This window comes from Coregonus clupeaformis, unplaced genomic scaffold (assembly GCF_020615455.1).
Source record: "Coregonus clupeaformis isolate EN_2021a unplaced genomic scaffold, ASM2061545v1 scaf1851, whole genome shotgun sequence".
In the NCBI taxonomy this organism is placed as follows: domain Eukaryota; kingdom Metazoa; phylum Chordata; class Actinopteri; order Salmoniformes; family Salmonidae; genus Coregonus; species Coregonus clupeaformis.
Genome location: NW_025535305.1, coordinates 31,382 through 53,687, shown reverse-complemented (window position 1 = coordinate 53,687; position 22,306 = coordinate 31,382). Strand labels below are relative to the sequence as shown.

General features: G+C 45.3%; 1 protein-coding gene across 1 annotated transcript in view; it reads right to left on the bottom strand.

Annotated features, from left to right (window-relative positions):
- Positions 1-6,563: 6,563 nt before the first annotated feature.
- LOC123487875 (adipocyte plasma membrane-associated protein-like) overlaps positions 6,564-22,306 on the bottom strand; it is a 42,308-nt gene continuing 26,565 nt past the window's right edge. Inside the window, 1 exon segment of the mRNA XM_045218851.1 lies at positions 6,564-7,273. Coding sequence (XP_045074786.1) covers positions 7,067-7,273 — 207 coding nt within the window. The 3' untranslated portion in view covers positions 6,564-7,066.

Below are 22,306 nucleotides of genomic sequence, written 5' to 3'. Positions count from 1 at the left end.
ATCCATGTCGTCGTTCAGCCACGACTCGGTGAAACATAAGATATTACAGTTTTTAATGTCCCGTTGGTAGGATAACCGTAATCTTAGGTCATCTAATTTATTTTCAAATGATTGAACGTTGGCTAATAGGATTGATGGAAGAGGCAGTTCACTCGCTCGCCGTCGGATCCTTACAAGGCACCCCGACCTACGTCCACGATATCTCTGTCTCTTCCTCATGCGAATGACGGGGATTTGGGCCTTGTCGGGTGTCTGTAGGATATCCTTTGCGGCCGCCTCGTTGAAGAAAAAATCTTCGTCCAATACGAGGTGAGTAATCGCTGTCCTGATATCCAGAAGCTCTTTTTGGTTTTAAGAGACGATGGCAGAAACATTATGTACAAACTAAATTACAAATAACGCGGAAAAACACACATAATAGTACAATTGGTTAGAGGGCTGTAAAACGGCAGCCATCTTCTCCGGCGCCATTCAAAGAGGAGTGGAACAAAATCCCTCCTGAGATGTGTGCAAACCTGGTGGCCAACTACAAGAAACGTCTGACCTCTGTGATTGCCAACAAGGGTTTTGCCACCAAGTACTAAGTCATGTTTTACAGAGGGTCAAATACTTATTTCCCTCATTAAAATGCAAATCAATTTATAACACTTTTGACATGTGTTTTTATGGATTTTTTTGTTGTTATTCTGTCTCTCACTGTTCAAATAAACCTACCATTAAAATTATAGACTGATCATGTCTTTGTCAGTGGGCAAACGTACAAAATCAGCAAGGGATCAAATACTTTTTTCCCTCACTGTACCTCAGCGGTCACCTAACCCTGGTCCTAGAGAGGGGGTGCAGGCTTTTGTTCCAGCACAGCACTAACTTACCTCAAACAGGAACACTGCCAGAACCAGGTGTGTTGGAGCTAAAGTCTGAAACGGAGCAGGGTTGGGGAACGAGAATGTTTTCGAGACCACTGCTGTTCTCTCTCTGCTCCTTGCCTCTCTGCTGCCCTCTACTGGTCATAGTGGTGAACCTCAGTCAGAGCAGGAAGTCGTGAGGAAGAGACCCTAGCCCACGTTTTATACCTGGTTCTAATTTGCGTCCTTTGTCCTGATCTGGTCCACATGCTGATTGTGCCCACATTTTTAGACCGGTGTAGACAGTCAAAAGACACATCGTGATCAGATCATCCTGCCCAGCTCCGGAGGTAGTCAGACAGATCATCCTGCCCAGCTCCGGAGGTAGTCAGACAGATCATCCTGCCCAGCTCCGGAGGGAGTCAGACAGATCATCCTGCCCAGCTCCGGAGGTAGTCAGACAGATCATCCTGCCCAGCTCCGGAGGTAGTCAGACAGATCATCCTGCCCAGCTCCGGAGGTAGTCAGACAGATCATCCTGCCCAGCTCCGGAGGTAGTCAGACAGATCATCCTGCCCAGCTCCAGAGGTAGTCAGACAGATCATCCTGCCCAGCTCCAGAGGTAGTCAGACAGATCATCCTGCCCAGCTCCGGGAGGTAGTCAGACAGATCATCCTGCCCAGCTCCGGAGGTAGTCAGACAGATCATCCTGCCCAGCTCCGGAGGTAGTCAGACAGATCATCCTGCCCAGCTCCAGAGGTAGTCAGACAGATCATCCTGCCCAGCTCCAGAGGTAGTCAGACAGATCATCCTGCCCAGCTCCGAGGTAGTCAGACAGATCATCCTGCCCAGCTCCGGAGGGAGTCAGACAGATCATCCTGCCCAGCTCCGGAGGTAGTCAGACAGATCATCCTGCCCAGCTCCGGAGGGAGTCAGACAGATCATCCTGCCCAGCTCCAGAGGTAGTCAGACAGATCATCCTGCCCAGCTCCAGAGGTAGTCAGACAGATCATCCTGCCCAGCTCCGGAGGTAGTCAGACAGATCATCCTGCCCAGCTCCAGAGGTAGTCAGACAGATCATCCTGCCCAGCTCCGGGAGGTAGTCAGACAGATCATCCTGCCCAGCTCCGGGAGGTAGTCAGACAGATCATCCTGCCCAGCTCCGGAGGGAGTCAGACAGATCATCCTGCCCAGCTCCGGAGGGAGTCAGACAGATCATCCTGCCCAGCTCCGGAGGTAGTCAGACAGATCATCCTGCCCAGCTCCGGAGGTAGTCAGACAGATCATCCTGCCCAGCTCCGGAGGTAGTCAGACAGATCATCCTGCCCAGCTCCGGAGGGAGTCAGACAGATCATCCTGCCCAGCTCCGGAGGTAGTCAGACAGATCATCCTGCCCAGCTCCGGAGGAGTCAGACAGATCATCCTGCCCAGCTCCGGAGGAGTCAGACAGATCATCCTGCCCAGCTCCAGAGGTAGTCAGACAGATCATCCTGCCCAGCTCCGGAGGGAGTCAGACAGATCATCCTGCCCAGCTCCAGAGGTAGTCAGACATATCATCCTGCCCAGCTCCGGAGGGAGTCAGACAGATCATCCTGCCCAGCTCCGGAGGGAGTCAGACAGATCATCCTGCCCAGCTCTGGAGGTAGTCAGACAGATCATCCTGCCCAGCTCCGGAGGGAGTCAGACAGATCATCCTGCCCAGCTCCGGAGGTAGTCAGACAGATCATCCTGCCCAGCTCCGGAGGGAGTCAGACAGATCATCCTGCCCAGCTCCGGAGGGAGTCAGACAGATCATCCTGCCCAGCTCCGGAGGGAGTCAGACAGATCATCCTGCCCAGCTCCGGAGGGAGTCAGACAGATCATCCTGCCCAGCTCCGGGAGGAGTCAGACAGATCATCCTGCCCAGCTCGGGAGGGAGTCAGACAGATCATCCTGCCCAGCTCCGGAGGAGTCAGACAGATCATCCTGCCCAGCTCCCGGAGGTAGTCAGACAGATCATCCTGCCCAGCTCCGGAGGGAGTCAGACAGATCATCCTGCCCAGCTCCGGAGGTAGTCAGACAGATCATCCTGCCCAGCTCCGGAGGTAGTCAGACAGATCATCCTGCCCAGCTCCGGGGGAGTCAGACAGATCATCCTGCCCAGCTCCGGAGGGAGTCAGACAGATCATCCTGCCCAGCTCCGGAGGGAGTCAGACAGATCATCCTGCCCAGCTCCGGAGGGAGTCAGACAGATCATCCTGCCCAGCTCCGGAGGGAGTCAGACAGATCATCCTGCCCAGCTCCGGAGGGAGTCAGACAGATCATCCTGCCCAGCTCCGGAGGGAGTCAGACAGATCATCCTGCCCAGCTCCGGAGGGAGTCAGACAGATCATCCTGCCCAGCTCCGGAGGGAGTCAGACAGATCATCCTGCCCAGCTCCGGAGGTAGTCAGACAGATCATCCTGCCCAGCTCCGGAGGGAGTCAGACAGATCATCCTGCCCAGCTCCGGAGGGAGTCAGACAGATCATCCTGCCCAGCTCCGGAGGGAGTCAGACAGATCATCCTGCCCAGCTCCGGAGGGAGTCAGACAGATCATCCTGCCCAGCTCCGGAGGGAGTCAGACAGATCATCCTGCCCAGCTCCGGAGGGAGTCAGACAGATCATCCTGCCCAGCTCCGGAGGGAGTCAGACAGATCATCCTGCCCAGCTCCGGAGGGAGTCAGACAGATCATCCTGCCCAGCTCCGGAGGGAGTCAGACAGATCATCCTGCCCAGCTCCGGAGGGAGTCAGACAGATCATCCTGCCCAGCTCCGGAGGGAGTCAGACAGATCATCCTGCCCAGCTCCGGAGGGAGTCAGACAGATCATCCTGCCCAGCTCCGGAGGGAGTCAGACAGATCATCCTGCCCAGCTCCGGAGGGAGTCAGACAGATCATCCTGCCCAGCTCCGGAGGGAGTCAGACAGATCATCCTGCCCAGCTCCCGGGAGGGAGTCAGACAGATCATCCTGCCCAGCTCCGGAGGGAGTCAGACAGATCATCCTGCCCAGCTCCGGGAGGGAGTCAGACAGATCATCCTGCCCAGCTCCGGAGGGAGTCAGACAGATCATCCTGCCCAGCTCCGGAGGGAGTCAGATGTACATTGTGTAGACCTGTGTTCCCCAAGCCTGGTCCTTCAGTCCCCCAACAGTACACAGTTTCGTTGTAGTTCTTGACAAACACACCAACTCATTGAGGGCTTGATGATTAGTTGACTAACGCCTCTCCCCTATTTGACCTAGATCGTTTGTGTGAATGTATTGATATGTAGGCTACGTGTGCCTTTTTTAAATTGATGTAGTTCTGTCCTTGAGCTGTTCTTGTCTATTAATGTTCTGTATTATGTCATGTTTCATGTTTTGTGTGGACCCCAGGAAGAGTAGCTGCTGCTTTTGCAACAGCTAATGGGGATCCTAATAAAATACCAAAATACCAAAATCAGGTGCTCTTGTCCAGGGTTACAATAAAAATGTGTACTGTTTGGGGACCAGGGTTGGGAAACGTTGACTGACTACATCAATATGTATCTTAGTGCATTCAGACCCCTTCCCTTTTTCCACATTTTGTTACATTACAGCCTTATTCTAACATGGATTAAGTACAAATAAATCCTCATCAATCTACACACAATACCCCATAATGACAAGCGAAAACAGGTTTTTAATTTTTTTGAAAATTTATTAAAATAAAAACATACCTTATTTACATAAGTATTCAGACCTTTTGCTATGAGACTCGAAATTGAGCTCAGGTGCATCCTGTTTCCATTGATCATCCTTGAGCTGTTTCTACAACTTGATTGGAGTCCACCTGTGGTAAATTCAATTGATTGGACATGATTTGGAAAGGCACACACCTGTCTATATAAGGTCCCACAGTTGATCGTGCATGTCAGAGCAAAAACCAAGCCATGAGGTCGAAGGAATTGTCCGCAGAGCTCCGAGACAGGATTGGGTCGAGGTACAGATCTGGTGAAGGGTACCAAAAAATGTCTGGAGCATTGAAGGTCCCCAAGAACACAGTGGCCTCCATCATTCTTAAATGGAAGAAGTTTGGAACCACCAAGACTCTTCCTAGAGCTGGCCGCCCGGCCAAACTGAGCAATCAGGGGAGAAGGGCCTTGGTCAGGAGGTGACCAAGAACCCGAAGGTCACTGACAGAACTCCAGAGTTCCTCTGTGGAGATGGGAGAACCTTCCAGAAGGACAACCATCTCTGCAGCACTCCACCAATAAGGCCTTTATGGTAGACTGGCCAGACGGAAGCCACTCCTCAGTAAAAGGCACATGACAGCCCGCTTGGAGTTTGTCAAAGGGCACCTAAAGACTCTCAGACCATGAGAAACAAGATTCTCTGGTCCGATGAAACCAAGATTGAACTCTTTGGCCTGAATGCCAAGCGTCACGTCTGGAGGAAACCTGGCACCATCACTACGGTGAAGCATGGTGGTGGCAGCATCATGCTATGGGGATGTTTTTCAGCGGCAAACAATTTAATCCATTTTAGTATAAGGCTGCAACGTAACAAAATGTGGAAAAAGTCAAGGGGTCTGAATACTTTGCCGAATGCACTGTCACCTTACATCTTACAATAAATAAATATTATTTGGAAAGACTAGCTGTGAAATGATTTGCATAAGGGACCAGGAAATGTGGGCACAATGCAGAGACAGTGGATAGATAAGAGACGATACCATGTGTAGACATTTCTGGAAATGTGGGACAATCAGATGAAAATGGAGACAAGATCAGGACAAATGACCCACATTAGTACCAGGTATATCTAGTTAATAACATGTTAGTACCAGGTATATATTGTTAATAACAACACGTTAGTACCAGGTATATCTTGTTAATAACATGTTAGTACCAGGTATATCTTGTTAATAACAACACGTTAGTACCAGGTATATCTAGTTAATAACAACACGTTAGTACCAGGTATATCTAGTTAATAACAACACGTTAGTACCAGGTATATCTTGTTAATAACAACACGTTAGTACCAGGTATATCTAGTTAATAACAACACGTTAGTACCAGGTATATCTAGTTAATAACATCGTTAGTACCAGGTATATCTTGTTAATAACAACGTCGTTAGTACCAGGTATATCTTGAGATATGCTTTATGTCTTCAGATCAGCTGAGTCCACAGAACAGTAAAATTGTGATATTATTAGTGTTTTTTTATTAAGTGGTCTTTCAGATAGTTATGGCAAAAGATAACAACAATGTTATGATCATTTAAAACATCCTTCCTTATCGTCTGTTGGATCAAAAACATTCCTTCCCCTGTAGAGGTCCGAGGAGACACTAACTACAGCTGGGTTAGACCCCTATAACAGCCATCAGACAGATGCCTAACCAGCATGGCTAGTTACAACAGAATCTGTCCCCTGTACGGGTCAGAGGAGACACTTTAGACCAACATATTAACTAACTAAAGACATGGTTTTTCAGTTTAACAGTCTCTTGGTCATTCAGTGCACTGTGGAACCAAATGATCTGTATTACAAAGGTCGCAGATCAACTGAAACCTGTCCTTATGGACTGAAAACGATACCTGGTTGTGATTGGCAATAGACCCAGGGCCATGGGCAGGTATCACTGCTGCAGTCTCTGGACACGTCACAGTCAGGTAACTTGCTCCTTTCACCCCTTCCCCCCAGCCACCCCCAGGCCTGGTAAGAGAGGGCCTGCGGCAGAAGTTGGTCCTAACCCCAGTTCCTAACCTTATAGGTAAAGGAGAATCCCTGGTCCTGGATCAGTGGTTAGGACCACTTCTACTGTACCTTCTCTTCCTTCCAGTCTGTTATCTACAGTAGATAGCTAGCTAGCGGTTAGCTCCAGTCCCTCCATGTTATCTACAGTAGATAGCTAGCTAGCGGTTAGCTCCAGTCCCTCCATGTTATCTACAGTAGATAGCTAGCTAGCGGTTAGCTCCAGTCCTCCATGTTATCTACAGTAGATAGCTAGCGGTTAGCTCCAGTCCTCCATGTTATCTACAGTAGATAGCTAGCGGTTAGCTCCAGTCCTCCATGTTATCTACAGTAGATAGCTAGCGGTTAGCTCCAGTCCTCCATGTTATCTACAGTAGATAGCTAGCTAGCGGTTAGCTCCAGTTCTCCATGTTATCTACAGTAGATAGCTAGCTAGCGGTTAGCTCCAGTCCTCCATGTTATCTACAGTAGATAGCTAGCGGTTAGCTCCAGTCCTCCAGGACAGGAAGGAAGGGCAGGTCGGTGCTACCCAGGTAGAGTCTCCCCTGGTGGGGGAACACGTCGCTGACGGCCCAGGTCAGGCTGCCTGTAGGGTCATGGAGACTCCCCACCACCTCCCCTTCACCACCCAACTCCAACACCAGGCCGTATCTAGGCAACAACATGTTGTACCAGTTCAGAGGAACCACCTGGAATAAAACAGAACACAGGTTACAGGCTTTAATATGAATATCATTATATCATAGAGATCCACTGAGTATACCAAACATTAAGAACACCTTCCTAATGTTGAGTGGCACCCCACCTTTTTCCCTCAGAACAGCCTTAATTCGTCGGGGCATTGGACTCTACAAGGTGTCGAAAGCGTTCCACAGGGATGCTGGCCCATGTTGACTCCAATGCTTCCCACAGTTGTGTCAAGTTGGCTGGATGTCCTTTGGGTGGTGGACCATTCTTGATACACACAGGAAACTGTTGAGTCTGAAAAACCCAGCAGCGTTGCAGTTCTTGACACAATCCGGTGCACCTGGCACCTACTACCATACCCCGTTCAAAGGCACTTATATGTTGTCTTGCCCATTCACCCTCTGAATGGAACACATACACAATCCATGTCTCAATTGTCTCAAGGCTTAAACATCCTTCTTTAACCTGTCTCCTCCCCTTCATCTACACTGATTGAAGTGGATTTAACAGGTGACATCAATAAGGGATCATATCTTTCACCTGGATTCACCTGGTCAGTCTGTCATGGAAAGAGCAGGTGTCCTTAATGTTTTGTCCACTCAGTGCATATACCTGGAATAAAACCACCACAACACAGGATACAAGCAGGATACTGTATCATATTAAACCTGGAAACAACCACCAGAACTATTAGCATTATACCATTGTACTATACTATCATATTACTATAGCATAGTACATTCCAGAACAGGACTGAGTACTAAATGGAATTAAAAGCAGACATTCCATCAGCATTATAAAACTGGTTGTTTGGATCCTGGATGCTGATTGGATGAGCAGCGTTCCAAGCGGAGCTGTATTGTCCGTCACAGACACACCTGGTCCAGGTTACAAAGTGGCTCAGTGACTCACTACTGTAATGGTCCAGGTTACAAAGTGGCTCAGTGACTCACTACTGTAATGGTCCAGGTTACAAAGTGACTCAGTGACTCACTACTGTAATGGTCCAGGTTACAAAGAGACTCAGTGACTCACTACTGTAATGGTCCAGGTTACAAAGTGACTCACTACTGTAATGGTCCAGGTTACAAAGTGACTCACTACTGTAATGGTCCAGGTTACAAAGTGACTCAGTGACTCACTACTGTAATGGTCCAGGTTACAAAGAGACTCAGTGACTCACTACTGTAATGGTCCAGGTTACAAAGTGGCTCAGTGACTCACTACTGTAATGGTCCAGGTTACAAAGTGACTCAGTGACTCACTACTGTAATGGTCCAGGTTACAAAGTGGCTCAGTGACTCACTACTGTAATGGTCCAGGTTACAAAGTGACTCAGTGACTCACTACTGTAATGGTCCAGGTTACAAAGTGACTCAGTGACTCACTACTGTAATGGTCCAGGTTACAAAGTGGCTCACTACTGTAATGGTCCAGGTTACAAAGTGGCTCAGTGACTCACTACTGTAATGGTCCAGGTTACAAAGTGACTCAGTGACTCACTACTGTAATGGTCCAGGTTACAGAGTGACTCAGTGACTCACTACTGTAATGGTCCAGGTTGCAAAGTGGCTCAGTGACTCACTACTGTAATGGTCCAGGTTACAAAGTGACTCAGTGACTCACTACTGTAATGGTCCAGGTTACAGAGTGACTCAGTGACTCACTACTGTAATGGTCCAGGTTACAAAGTGGCTCAGTGACTCACTACTGTAATGGTCCAGGTTACAAAGTGACTCAGTGACTCACTACTGTAATGGTCCAGGTTAGCAAAGTGGCTCATACTACTGTAATGGTCCAGGTTACAAAGTGGCTCAGTGACTCACTACTGTAATGGTCCAGGTTACAAAGTGACTCAGTGACTCACTACTGTAATGGTCCAGGTTACAAAGTGACTCAGTGACTCACTACTGTAATGGTCCAGGTTACAAAGTGGCTCAGTGACTCACTACTGTAATGGTCCAGGTTACAAAGTGACTCAGTGACTCACTACTGTAATGGTCCAGGTTACAAAGTGGCTCAGTGACTCACTACTGTAATGGTCCAGGTTACAGAGTGACTCAGTGACTCACTACTGTAATGGTCCAGGTTACAAAGTGACTCAGTGACTCACTACTGTAATGGTCCAGGTTACAAAGTGGCTCAGTGACTCACTACTGTAATGGTCCAGGTTACAAAGTGACTCAGTGACTCACTACTGTAATGGTCCAGGTTACAAAGTGACTCAGTGAATCACTACTGTAATGGTCCAGGTTACAAAGTGACTCAGTGACTCACTACTGTAATGGTCCAGGTTACAAGTGACTCAGTGACTCTGTATTGTAATGGTCCAGTTTACAAAGTGACTCAGTGACTCACTACTGTAATGGTCCAGGTTACAAAGTGACTCAGTGACTCACTACTGTAATGGTCCAGGTTACAAAGAGACTCAGTGACTCACTACTGTAATGGTCCAGGTTACAAAGTGGCTCAGTGACTCACTACTGTAATGGTCCAGGTTACAAAGTGACTCAGTGACTCACTACTGTAATGTTCCAGGTTACAAAGTGGCTCAGTGACTCACTACTGTAATGGTCCAGGTTACAAAGTGACTCAGTGACTCACTACTGTAATGGTCCAGGTTACAAAGTGACTCAGTGACTCACTACTGTAATGGTCCAGGTTACAGAGTGACTCAGTGACTCACTACTGTAATGGTCCAGGTTACAAAGTGGCTCAGTGACTCACTACTGTAATGGTCCAGGTTACAAAGTGACTCAGTGACTCACTACTGTAATGGTCCAGGTTACAAAGTGGCTCAGTGACTCACTACTGTAATGGTCCAGGTTACAAAGTGACTCAGTGACTCACTACTGTAATGGTCCAGGTTACAAAGTGACTCAGTGACTCACTACTGTAATGGTCCAGGTTACAAAGTGGCTCACTACTGTAATGGTCCAGGTTACAAAGTGGCTCAGTGACTCACTACTGTAATGGTCCAGTTTACAAAGTGACTCAGTGACTCACTACTGTAATGGTCCAGGTTACAGAGTGACTCAGTGACTCACTACTGTAATGGTCCAGGTTACAAAGTGGCTCAGTGACTCACTACTGTAATGGTCCAGGTTACAAAGTGACTCAGTGACTCACTACTGTAATGGTCCAGGTTGCAAAGTGGCTCAGTGACTCACTACTGTAATGGTCCAGGTTACAAAGTGACTCAGTGACTCACTACTGTAATGGTCAGGTTACAGAGTGACTCAGTGACTCACTACTGTAATGGTCCAGGTTACAAAGTGACTCAGTGACTCACTACTGTAATGGTCCAGGTTACAAAGTGGCTCAGTGACTCACTACTGTAATGGTCCAGGTTACAAAGTGACTCAGTGACTCACTACTGTAATGGTCCAGGTTACAAAGTGACTCAGTGACTCACTACTGTAATGGTCCAGGTTACAAAGTGACTCAGTGACTCACTACTGTAATGGTCCAGGTTACAAAGTGACTCAGTGACTCACTACTGTAATGGTCCAGGTTACAAAGAGACTCAGTGACTCACTACTGTAATGGTCCAGGTTACAAAGTGACTCAGTGACTCACTACTGTAATGGTCCAGGTTACAAAGAGACTCAGTGACTCACTACTGTAATGGTCCAGGTTACAAAAAGTGGCTCAGTGACTCACTACTGTAATGGTCCAGGTTACAAAGTGACTCAGTGACTCACTACTGTAATGTTCCAGGTTACAAAGTGGCTCAGTGACTCACTACTGTAATGGTCCAGGTTACAAAGTGGCTCATTGACTCACTACTGTAATGGTCCAGGTTACAAAGTGACTCAGTGACTCACTACTGTAATGGTCCAGGTTACAAAGTGGCTCAGTGACTCACTACTGTAATGGTCCAGGTTACAAAGTGGCTCAGTGACTCACTACTGTAATGGTCCAGGTTACAAAGTGACTCAGTGACTCACTACTGTAATGGTCCAGGTTGCAAAGTGGCTCAGTGACTCACTACTGTAATGGTCCAGGTTACAAAGTGACTCAGTGACTCACTACTGTAATGGTCCAGGTTACAGAGTGACTCAGTGACTCACTACTGTAATGGTCCAGGTTACAAAGTGACTCAGTGACTCACTACTGTAATGGTCCAGGTTACAAAGTGGCTCAGTGACTCACTACTGTAATGGTCCAGGTTACAAAGTGACTCAGTGACTCACTACTGTAATGGTCCAGGTTACAAAGTGACTCAGTGAATCACTACTGTAATGGTCAGGTTACAAAGTGACTCAGTGACTCACTACTGTAATGGTCCAGGTTACAAAGTGACTCAGTGACTCTGTATTGTAATGGTCCAGTTTACAAAGTGACTCAGTGACTCACTACTGTAATGGTCCAGGTTACAAAGTGACTCAGTGACTCACTACTGTAATGGTCAGGTTACAAAGAGACTCAGTGACTCACTACTGTAATGGTCCAGGTTACAAAGTGGCTCAGTGACTCACTACTGTAATGGTCCAGGTTACAAAGTGACTCAGTGACTCACTACTGTAATGTTCCAGGTTACAAAGTGGCTCAGTGACTCACTACTGTAATGGTCCAGGTTACAAAGTGGCTCATTGACTCACTACTGTAATGGTCCAGGTTACAAAGTGACTCAGTGACTCACTACTGTAATGGTCCAGGTTACAAAGTGGCTCAGTGACTCACTACTGTAATGGTCCAGGTTACAAAGTGACTCAGTGACTCACTACTGTAATGGTCCAGGTTACAAAGCTCAGTGACTCACTACTGTTTCAGTGACTCAGTGACTCACTACTGTAATGGTCCAGGTTACAAAGTGACTCAGTGACTCATGGTGCATCTCAATGTGAAGAAAAAAAACAGTCTGCATGTTGTTCACAAAGAGGACAGATGTCTGTGTGTCAGGGGAGGGTCTCCAGGTGGTATCCCATTTTAAGTACCTTGGCATCATATTTGATTCCATAATCCTCCATTTCGCCTAAATCCATACTTCTCATGACCTCAAAAGTTGTTATTTTAATGACCCAGTAAGAGTGTACCTAAGTTAGCATGAGCAAACCAGTTACACGCTTTGGAAAATCGACAGAAAAAACATCACACTCCATCAAATCAACTTCAGCTAAAATGGCTACCATCCCACCTTCATTGAAGGCTTCAATAGCCACTCCGGGCGTCATGGCTAACCCGATAACAGGAGATTCTTGTCAGAGAGCTGGTCGAAATCACGGGAAAGTTTGGCAGCAGAACTCACCGAATTGCTGAATAACTCACTGGTGGCTGCTCTGGCTCCAATTCAGGCAACCGTGGAAACAATCTGTGGTTCTGTGGCATCTCACACTACCACACTGGCCGGCTGTCGGGCCACAGCGACCAACTCACTACGCTGGAAACCAGGCTTGACGATGTGGCCGCCGCCAACAACAAGTCGCTGCAGCTACAAGTGGAAGATTTGATTTCACGTTCAAAATGCCAGAATATCCGCGTGATTGGACTGCCAGAGGATTCTGAGACAGGATCTCCAACCCAGTTCATGGCGGAGCTGTTCAAGGAGGTTTTGGGCAATGAGGCTTTTCCCAATCTTCCTGAACTTGATAGAACCCACCGCAACATGGCACCGAAACCTGGCCCAGGCGGCCGACAGCGGTTCCATCAAGACAAAGAATAGGAGCTCGTCGTTCGGTGGGCAAGGGAACATGGCGACATCACTTTCCAAAATAATAAAAATAATAATAATATAAATAATAATAATAATACAAAAGATCAAGTTCTACCAGGATTTCACTTCTAGCCTGGCGAAGAAATGGGCCGCATTCAATGACATCAAGTCCACTCTGTACAAGAAGGGAATCCGCTTTGGGCTGACTTATCCTGCCCCGTCTCTGTGTCACCTTTAACTGCGAGGTCCATTTTTTCAAAACTACTTGCCTGTTTTATGGGAGTAACGTTAGTCCTAGTAATTCCTAGTAGTTCTACTGGTTCTGTATGTATTGGTCTCACCTGTTTCCCATTATGTAATTATGTCTTCCCTACTTAACCCTCTGTCTCACACTGTGTGTTGTGCGTGTTTGTTCATGTTTTGGTTGTCATATGTGAGCGGGTTTGTTTCCTCCCTGCGTGGAGGTATGTTCATTAAGATACGTTTTCGATTAGCTCTGTGTCCTTCGCCTGACTTCGTCCTACCGCATCACACTGACGCCTTGACACCGTCACAGGAAAGGATGACCCAGAGTTACCTCTGCTGCAGAGGATAAGTTCATTGGAGTTACCAGCCTCAGAAATTGCAGCCCAAATAAATGCTTCACAGAGTTCAAGTAACAGACACATCTCAACATCAACTGTTCAGAGGAGACTGCGTGAATCAGGCCTTCATGGTCGAATTGCTGCAAAGAACTCACTACTAAAGGACACCAATAATAAGAAGAGACTTGCTTGGGCCAAGAAACATGAGCAATGGACATTAGACCGGTGGAAATCTGTCCTTTGGTCTGATGAGTCCAAATTTGAGATTTATGGTTCCAACCGCTGTGTCTTTGTGAGACCCAGAGTAGGTGAACGGATGATCTCCGCATGTGTGGTTCCCACCGTGAAGCATGGAGGGGAGGTGTGATGGTGTGGGGGAGCTTTGCTGGTGACACTGTCTGTGATTTATTTAGAATTCAAGGCACACTTAACCAGCATGGCTACCACAGCATTCTGCAGCGATACGCCATCCCATCTGGTTTGGGCTTAGTGGGACTATCATTTGTTTTTCAACAGGACAATGACCCAACACACCTCCAGGCTGTGTAAGGGCTATTTTACCAAGAAGGAGAGTGATGGAGTGCTGCATCACAGGATTACCCAAGGATTCTTGTGCTCTGTTTCCGTTTCATGCTACTCCTCTCTCAATCTCCCTTTTCCTTTTATAAGGATTAATGTCTAGTTCAACAACAAGTCAGGATGGTATTTTGACTTCTCCTCTTATAAGGATTAATGTCTAGTTCAACAACAAGTCAGGATGGTATTTTGACTTCTCCTCTTATAAGGATTAATGTCTAGTTCAACAACAAGTCAGGATGGTATTTTGACTTCTCCTCTTATAAAGATTCATGTCTAGTTCAACAACAAGTCAGGATGGTATTTTGACTTCTCCTCTTATAAGGATTAATGTCTAGTTCAACAACAAGTCAGGATGGTATTTTGACTTCTCCTCTTATAAGGATTAATGTCTAGTTCAACAACAAGTCAGGATGGTATTTTGACTTCTCCTCTTATAAGGATTAATGTCTAGTTCAACAACAAGTCAGGATGGTATTTTGACTTCTCCTCTTATAAGGATTAATGTCTAGTTCAACAAGTCAGGATGGTATTTTGACTTCTCCTCTTATAAGGATTAATGTCTAGTTCAACAACAAGTCAGGATGGTATTTTGACTTCTCCTCTTATAAGGATTCATGTCTAGTTCAACAACAAGTCAGGGGGTATTTTGACTTCTCCTCTTATAAGGATTAATGTCTAGTTCAACAACAAGTCAGGATGGTATTTTGACTTCTCCTCTTATAAGGATTAATGTCTAGTTCAACAACAAGTCAGGATGGTATTTTGACTTCTCCTCTTATAAGGATTCATGTCTAGTTCAACAACAAGTCAGGATGGTATTTTGACTTCTCCTCTTATAAGGATTAATGTCTAGTTCAACAACAAGTCAGGATGGTATTTTGACTTCTCCTCTTATAAGGATTAATGTCTAGTCCAACAAAAGTCAGGGTGGTATTTTGACTTCTCCTCTTATAAGGATTAATGTCTAGTTCAACAAGTCAGGATGGTATTTTGACTTCTCCTCTTATAAGGATTAATGTCTAGTTCAACAACAAGTCAGGATGGTATTTTGACTTCTCCTCTTATAAGGATTAATGTCTAGTTCAACAACAAGTCAGGATGGTATTTTGACTTCTCCTCTTATAAGGATTAATGTCTAGTTCAACAACAAGTCAGGATGGTATTTTGACTTCTCCTCTTATAAGGATTAATGTCTAGTTCAACAACAAGTCAGGATGGTATTTTGACTTCTCCTCTTATAAGGATTAATGTCTAGTTCAACAACAAGTCAGGATGGTATTTTGACTTCTCCTCTTATAAGGATTAATGTCTAGTTCAACAACAAGTCAGGATGGTATTTTGACTTCTCCTCTTATAAGGATTAATGTCTAGTTCAACAACAAGTCAGGATGGTATTTTGACTTCTCCTCTTATAAGGATTAATGTCTAGTTCAACAAGTCAGGGGATGGTATTTTGACTTCTCCTCTTATAAGGATTAATGTCTAGTTCAACAACAAGTCAGGATGGTATTTTGACTTCTCCTCTTATAAGGATTCATGTCTAGTTCAACAACAAGTCAGGGGGGTATTTTGACTTCTCCTCTTATAAGGATTAATGTCTAGTTCAACAACAAGTCAGGATGGTATTTTGACTTCTCCTCTTATAAGGATTAATGTCTAGTTCAACAACAAGTCAGGATGGTATTTTGACTTCTCCTCTTATAAGGATTAATGTCTAGTCCAACAACAAGTCAGGGTGGTATTTTGACTTCTCCTCTTATAAGGATTAATGTCTAGTTCAACAACAAGTCAGGATGGTATTTTGACTTCTCCTCTTATAAGGATTAATGTCTAGTTCAACAACAAGTCAGGATGGTATTTTGACTTCTCCTCTTATAAAGGATTAATGTCTAGTTCAACAACAAGTCAGGATGGTATTTTCGACTTCTCCTCTTATAAGGATTAATGTCTAGTTCAACAACAAGTCAGGATGGTATTTTGACTTCTCCTCTTATAAGGATTAATGTCTAGTTCAACAACAAGTCAGGATGGTATTTTGACTTCTCCTCTTATAAGGATTAATGTCTAGTTCAACAACAAGTCAGGATGGTATTTTGACTTCTCCTCTTATAAGGATTAATGTCTAGTTCAACAACAAGTCAGGATGGTATTTTGACTTCTCCTCTTATAAGGATTAATGTCTAGTTCAACAACAAGTCAGGGTGGTATTTTGACTTCTCCTCTTATAAGGATTAATGTCTAGTTCAACAACAAGTCAGGATGGTATTTTGACTTCTCCTCTTATAAGGATTAATGTCTAGTTCAACAACAAGTCAGGATGGTATTTTGACTTCTCCTCTTATAAGGATTAATGTCTAGTTCAACAACAAGTCAGGATGGTATTTTGACTTCTCCTCTTATAAGGATTAATGTCTAGTTCAACAACAAGTCAGGATGGTATTTTGACTTCTCCTCTTATAAGGATTAATGTCTAGTTCAACAAGTCAGGATGGTATTTTGACTTCTCCTCTTACAAGGATTAATGTCTAGTTCAACAAGTCAGGATGGTATTTTGACTTCTCCTCTTATAAGGATTAATGTCTAGTTCAACAACAAGTCAGGATGGTATTTTGACTTCTCCTCTTATAAGGATTCATGTCTAGTTCAACAACAAGTCAGGATGGTATTTTGACTTCTCCTCTTATAAGGATTAATGTCTAGTTCAACAACAAGTCAGGATGGTATTTTGACTTCTCCTCTTATAAGGATTAATGTCTAGATCAACAAGTCAGGATGGTATTTTGACTTCTCCTCTTATAAGGATTAATGTCTAGTTCAACAAGTCAGGATGGTATTTTGACTTCTCCTCTTATAAGGATTAATGTCTAGTTCAACAAGTCAGGGGGGTATTTTGGGGCTTCCAGTCAGACTGGTGACATGGAACATTCACGGTTGTGGGGGGCAAATTAAATGCTCCAGAGTATTTTCACATCTGAAGAGCCTGAATACTGATATCGCATTTCTTCAAGAAACGCACCTACGTGTTAACGACCATACTAGATTGTGTAAAGCATGAGTTGGAAAGGTTTTTCATTCTAATTTTAACGGCAAAGCCAGGGGAACAGCAATAGTGATTCACAAACGAGTACAGTTTTCACCACCCTCACAGATCATTTCAGATCCTGGAGGACGTTATCCAGTTAGTGGCCCCCTCTTCCAGACCCCTGTAGTACTTGCCGAATGTTTACACCCCTAACTGGGATGACACTAGATTCATGACATCTCTTTTAGCCTCTCTCCCTAATCTTGACACGCACCGCCTCATCTTCGGCGGGGACCTTAACTGTGTTATTGAACCAAGACTCGACCGGTCTGATCCCAGAACACTTCCTCCTTCCGGGATGGCAAAAGCTCTTACTACATTCATGACCCAAATGGGTTGTGTTGATCCATGGCGCTTCCTCCACCCGGTCACAAAGGACTTCTCCTACTTCTCTCATGTTCACCAAGCCTATTCGCGCACAGACTACTTTTATTCAGATAGAGCCCTTCTCCCCTCTGGTAAAACTACAGAATATTCTGTTATAGTAATTTCGGACCATCCCCCCCACATTCTGGTCTTAGCTCTTACTCTGAACGCAAAACAAACAGTCGAATTGGAGATTTAACACGGCCCTATTGTCTAACTAAGAACTCTGTGACTTTATTTCAACCAACATAGATGTATTCATTCAAAGCTGTATTACGGGGAAAGATACTTTCTTACAATGCTCATTATGTCAAACAAAGCAAAACCGAAACGTCAAGAACTGGTGGACTCAAGCCTGCCAATAGACTGCCAATATTCAACTTCACCTTCCCCTGAATTATATGCAGAGAGGCTGAAACTTCAAACTCTATTTAATCTGCTTTCCACTGATAAAGCAGAGTTTCTGTTGCAGCGAACAAAGGGGACGTACTACAAATATGGTGACAAGGCCAGCCGCCTTTTGGCAGACCAACTTAAACGCCAGTCAGCATCTCATCATCTCTCAGGTATACGACTCTTCCCGTAGTGATCCCTCTAATAATAATAATTCAACTTTTGTGTCATTTTATTCTAACCTCTACAAATCCAAACCCCCATCAGACAATACGGATATGGACAACTTTTTAGATAACTTGGATATTCCATCCATTGATATGGACATGAGTAAAGTTCTGGACAACCCTCTGCATCTAGATGAGACAACAAAGGGTCCAAAGTTAATGCAATGTGGCAAGGCCCCAGGCCCTGGTGGCTTCCTCGTCGATTTGTATAAAAAATTCTCAGATCAACTGACCCCATTACTATTAGATAGGTTCACAGGGCTATCCCCCCCCGGCGCTAACTCAAGCCTCCATCTCACTTATACTCAAGCCTCCATCTCACTTATACTCAAGCCTCCATCTCACTTATACTCAAGCCTCCATCTCACTTATACTCAAGCCTCCATCTCACTTATACTCAAGAAAGATAAAGATCCGGCAGAATGTGGTGGATATCGGCCCATTTCACTTTTGAACGCTGATGTTAAACTATTATTAGCTAAGGTTCTAGCATGCCGGTTGGAACCTTCTAGGATGTCATATCTGATGATCAAACGGGTTCCATCAAAGGGCGACAACTGTTTTCCAATGAACGCCGTCTTTTGAACATTATCCTCTCCTTCTGTCTCTCCAGACCTCGAAATTGTTGTTTCTCTTGATGCGGAAAAGGCTTTAGACCAGGTGGAGTGGGATTATTTATTTAAGATTTAGGGAAGATTTGGTTTTGGGTCCAGTTTCATCTCATGGATACGTCTGCTCTATTCTGCTCCTACGGCTAGCGTACACATCAACTCTCAACACTCAAAATACTTCCCCCTCTCCAGAGGGACCCGTCAAGGGTGTCCCATGTCCCCGCTCCTTTTTGCACTTCCGGTAGAACCGCTTTCCTTGGCCTTAAATTATCATCATCATTCATTGGAATCCACCGAGCTGGTGAAGAACACAAAGTGTCACTGTATGCAGATGATCTACTATTATATATCACTAACCCTGTGAACTCTGTCGATAACATACTGCATATTTTAAACACATTTGGATCATTCTCAGGTTACAAATTGAACATTCAGAAAAGTGAATGTTTTCAGATCAACCCCGCTGCCAAGCAAATTCCCCCTGGAGCCCTGCCTTTCCGTCAACCCCGCTGCCAAGCAGATTCCCCCTGGAGCCCAGCCTCTCCGTCAACCCTGCTGCCAAGCAAATTCCCCCCTGGAGCCCAGCCTTTCCGTCTGTCGGCCTCTGGTTTTTCCTATTTAGGTGTGAATATAACACATTCTCTGGCTACCCTCCATAAAACTAACTTTAAAAGTCTAGTCACACGAGTTAAAGTCTGCCTCTCTCCTTAGCTGGCAGAATCCAATCTGTTAAAATGAAAATTTTACCTAGGTTTCTATACCTTTTTCAATGTCTTCTGATCTTTCTGCCAAAATCATTTTTTACCAAGTTGGATAAGCTCATCAGTCATTTTATCTGGGCAGGCAAATCACCTAGGATACAGTGGCTTGCGAAAATATTCACCCCCCTTGGCATTTTTCCTATTTTGTTGCCTTACAACCTGGAATTTAAATGGATTTTTGGGGGGTTTGTATCATTTGATTTACAAACATGCCTACCACTTTGAAGATGCAAAATAAAAAAAATGTGTGATACAAACAAGAAATAAGACAAAAAAACTGAAAACTTGAGCGTGCATAACTATTCACCCCCCAAAGTCAATACTTTGTAGAGCCACCTTTTGCAGCAATTACAGCTGCAAGTCTCTTGGGGTATGTCTCTATAAGCTTGGCACATCTATCCACTAACCCCCTGATACACACCTAACCCCTGATACACACCTAACCCTGATACACCCCCTAACCTCTTACTACTCCCTTCCTCACGTGCACTTCTCTGTTTTTTTTGTGCACTTTTCCTCTTCTTTCACCTGCCCCTGATCCTTGCACAGCCCTATTCTAACCCTTCACTACCTTCTGCACCCTGCCCTATCACTCCTGTCACCTCACAGTTACACCTCCTCCGTGCACCTGGCCTGATCCCTGACTTCACCTCCATATCTCATGCACCTTGCCACTACCTTTCCCTTATACCTATCCTATTCTGATCACTGCCTTATCACCTCTTTTCTGCACTATCACCTACCTGTCCCACCTGCACATTACTTTTTCTTCTTTACCCTGCACACATTTTTTCCTCTGTCACCTAGCCCTATCACACCTTATTTTCTTTAATTCTCTTTCACTTTCAAGTGCACTCTTACCCTTTTATGCCTAACCTTCATCACCTCCTGTCACATCACACCTAACTCTACCTACTCTGCTCATCACTAGCCACAGTCCCCTTTATCACTTCATCTTGTGCTGCACCTACCTGATCACTGGCACTGTTTTTTTTGCTTACCTAACCTATTTTCCCTATTCATTTCTTCTTACCTTTTTTCTTCACCTGGCCTTACACACCCTATCACCTCTACTGATCACTTTCCTTTCCTATACACTATAACCTTTTGCCTAGCCCTGATACTTTTTTTCTACTTTCAACCCTCAACTCTGATGCAGCCTAACCCTGATCACCCTAACCATATTATGCCCCTAGCTGATCCTTCACACCTTTCTTTTTTCCTGATACACTCCTCTATCTGCACACTTCCTGGCTTCACCTGGCCACCTGCGCACTGGTCCTGGCCTGATGCACTGCCCTGATATTCCACCCTGCACCCTATCACACTTACTTCCCTGATACCACCTAACCCGTACACTCCTACTACACCCTGACCCCTAGCCCTGACACACACTCCCACAATCACCCTGGCCCTGATGCACCTAGCCTGATGCACTAGCCCTGACTGCACTCCTTACCCCGACACCCTAACCTGATGCACCTGGCCTGACCCACATTTTTTTTTCCTCACTACCTTTCCCACTGGTACACCCTAGCCACTACACACCCTACCCAGCACACCTAGTAATACTTTACTCTTCTTCAGTCATTTTCTGCATCCTTATTTTCTTTTTTTACAACTGTCTTCCCTATTTTTCTTCTTATCACTACTTATTCTCTTTACATTTTTCTTTGATTACACCCTATCCCCTACACTTTTTTTCTTGCACACAACTACCCCCCCCTACCGCCCACTCTTTTACTTTATTTACTCCTCAATACACTAACCTAGCCTGATACACCTACCCCTGTGCACCTAACCACAATTCCACCCTACCCTATGCACCCCTCACATTACTTCTTTCCTAACAATTTGTCTTCATCCCTATTACACCTAGCCTATTGCACACCTGCCCATCACTTCCCTGTGCCCTCTACAATTTTTTTTTCTTCTACTCACCCACCTTTCACCTCACACAATTCACACTTTTTTACCTCACATCACCTAACCTGATCCTACCAATCACTACACATACTCCTATCACTATTACTTGCCACCTCCTACTCTTTCCACCTTTTCTTTTTTCTTTACCTTTTCCTCACCTATGCACACGTACTAGCCTGATGCACAGCCTAACCCTGATGCACACTAACTAGTCCACCTCGCCTCTGTCACACACCCTAACCCTGATGCACCTTCTTTGATTCACCTACACTTTCCCTTTCAGCGCCCTACCTCCCACTTTCCCACTGATACACCTCCTGCCAGTTACACCCCTAACCACATCCTATCCATCCACCCTATACTACCCCCTTCCCCAACCTCACCTTTTCACCCTTTGCAACCTATGAGCCTATTTCTTTGTTCCAGCCTACTTCTTTTTTTCTTTATTTTCTTTATTTTGTTATTTTCTTCCCCCTTGCCCACACCTAACCCCCAATCACCTTCTTTATTTTCCCTAACCCTACCTTTTCTTGTACCCACCCTAAACACAATTACACTAGCCTAACCCCTAACACACACCTTCACCTCTTTATTTTTACTACCTCTACACGCACCCTACCCCCATACACCGGCCTAACCTACCCACACCTACACAATTACACCCTACACACCCCACCTACCCTATCTTCTTCCCTACCCCCACTACCCCTATCCTTTTTCCCCCTCCCCTACCCTCCACCCTAACTATTTTCTTCCACCCATCCTACAGACCCTCAGTGCACCCTAACCTTATTCCCCCTTACACTAATTCAAGTACACCTAACCCTAACCTACTTTTGCACCTCTATCA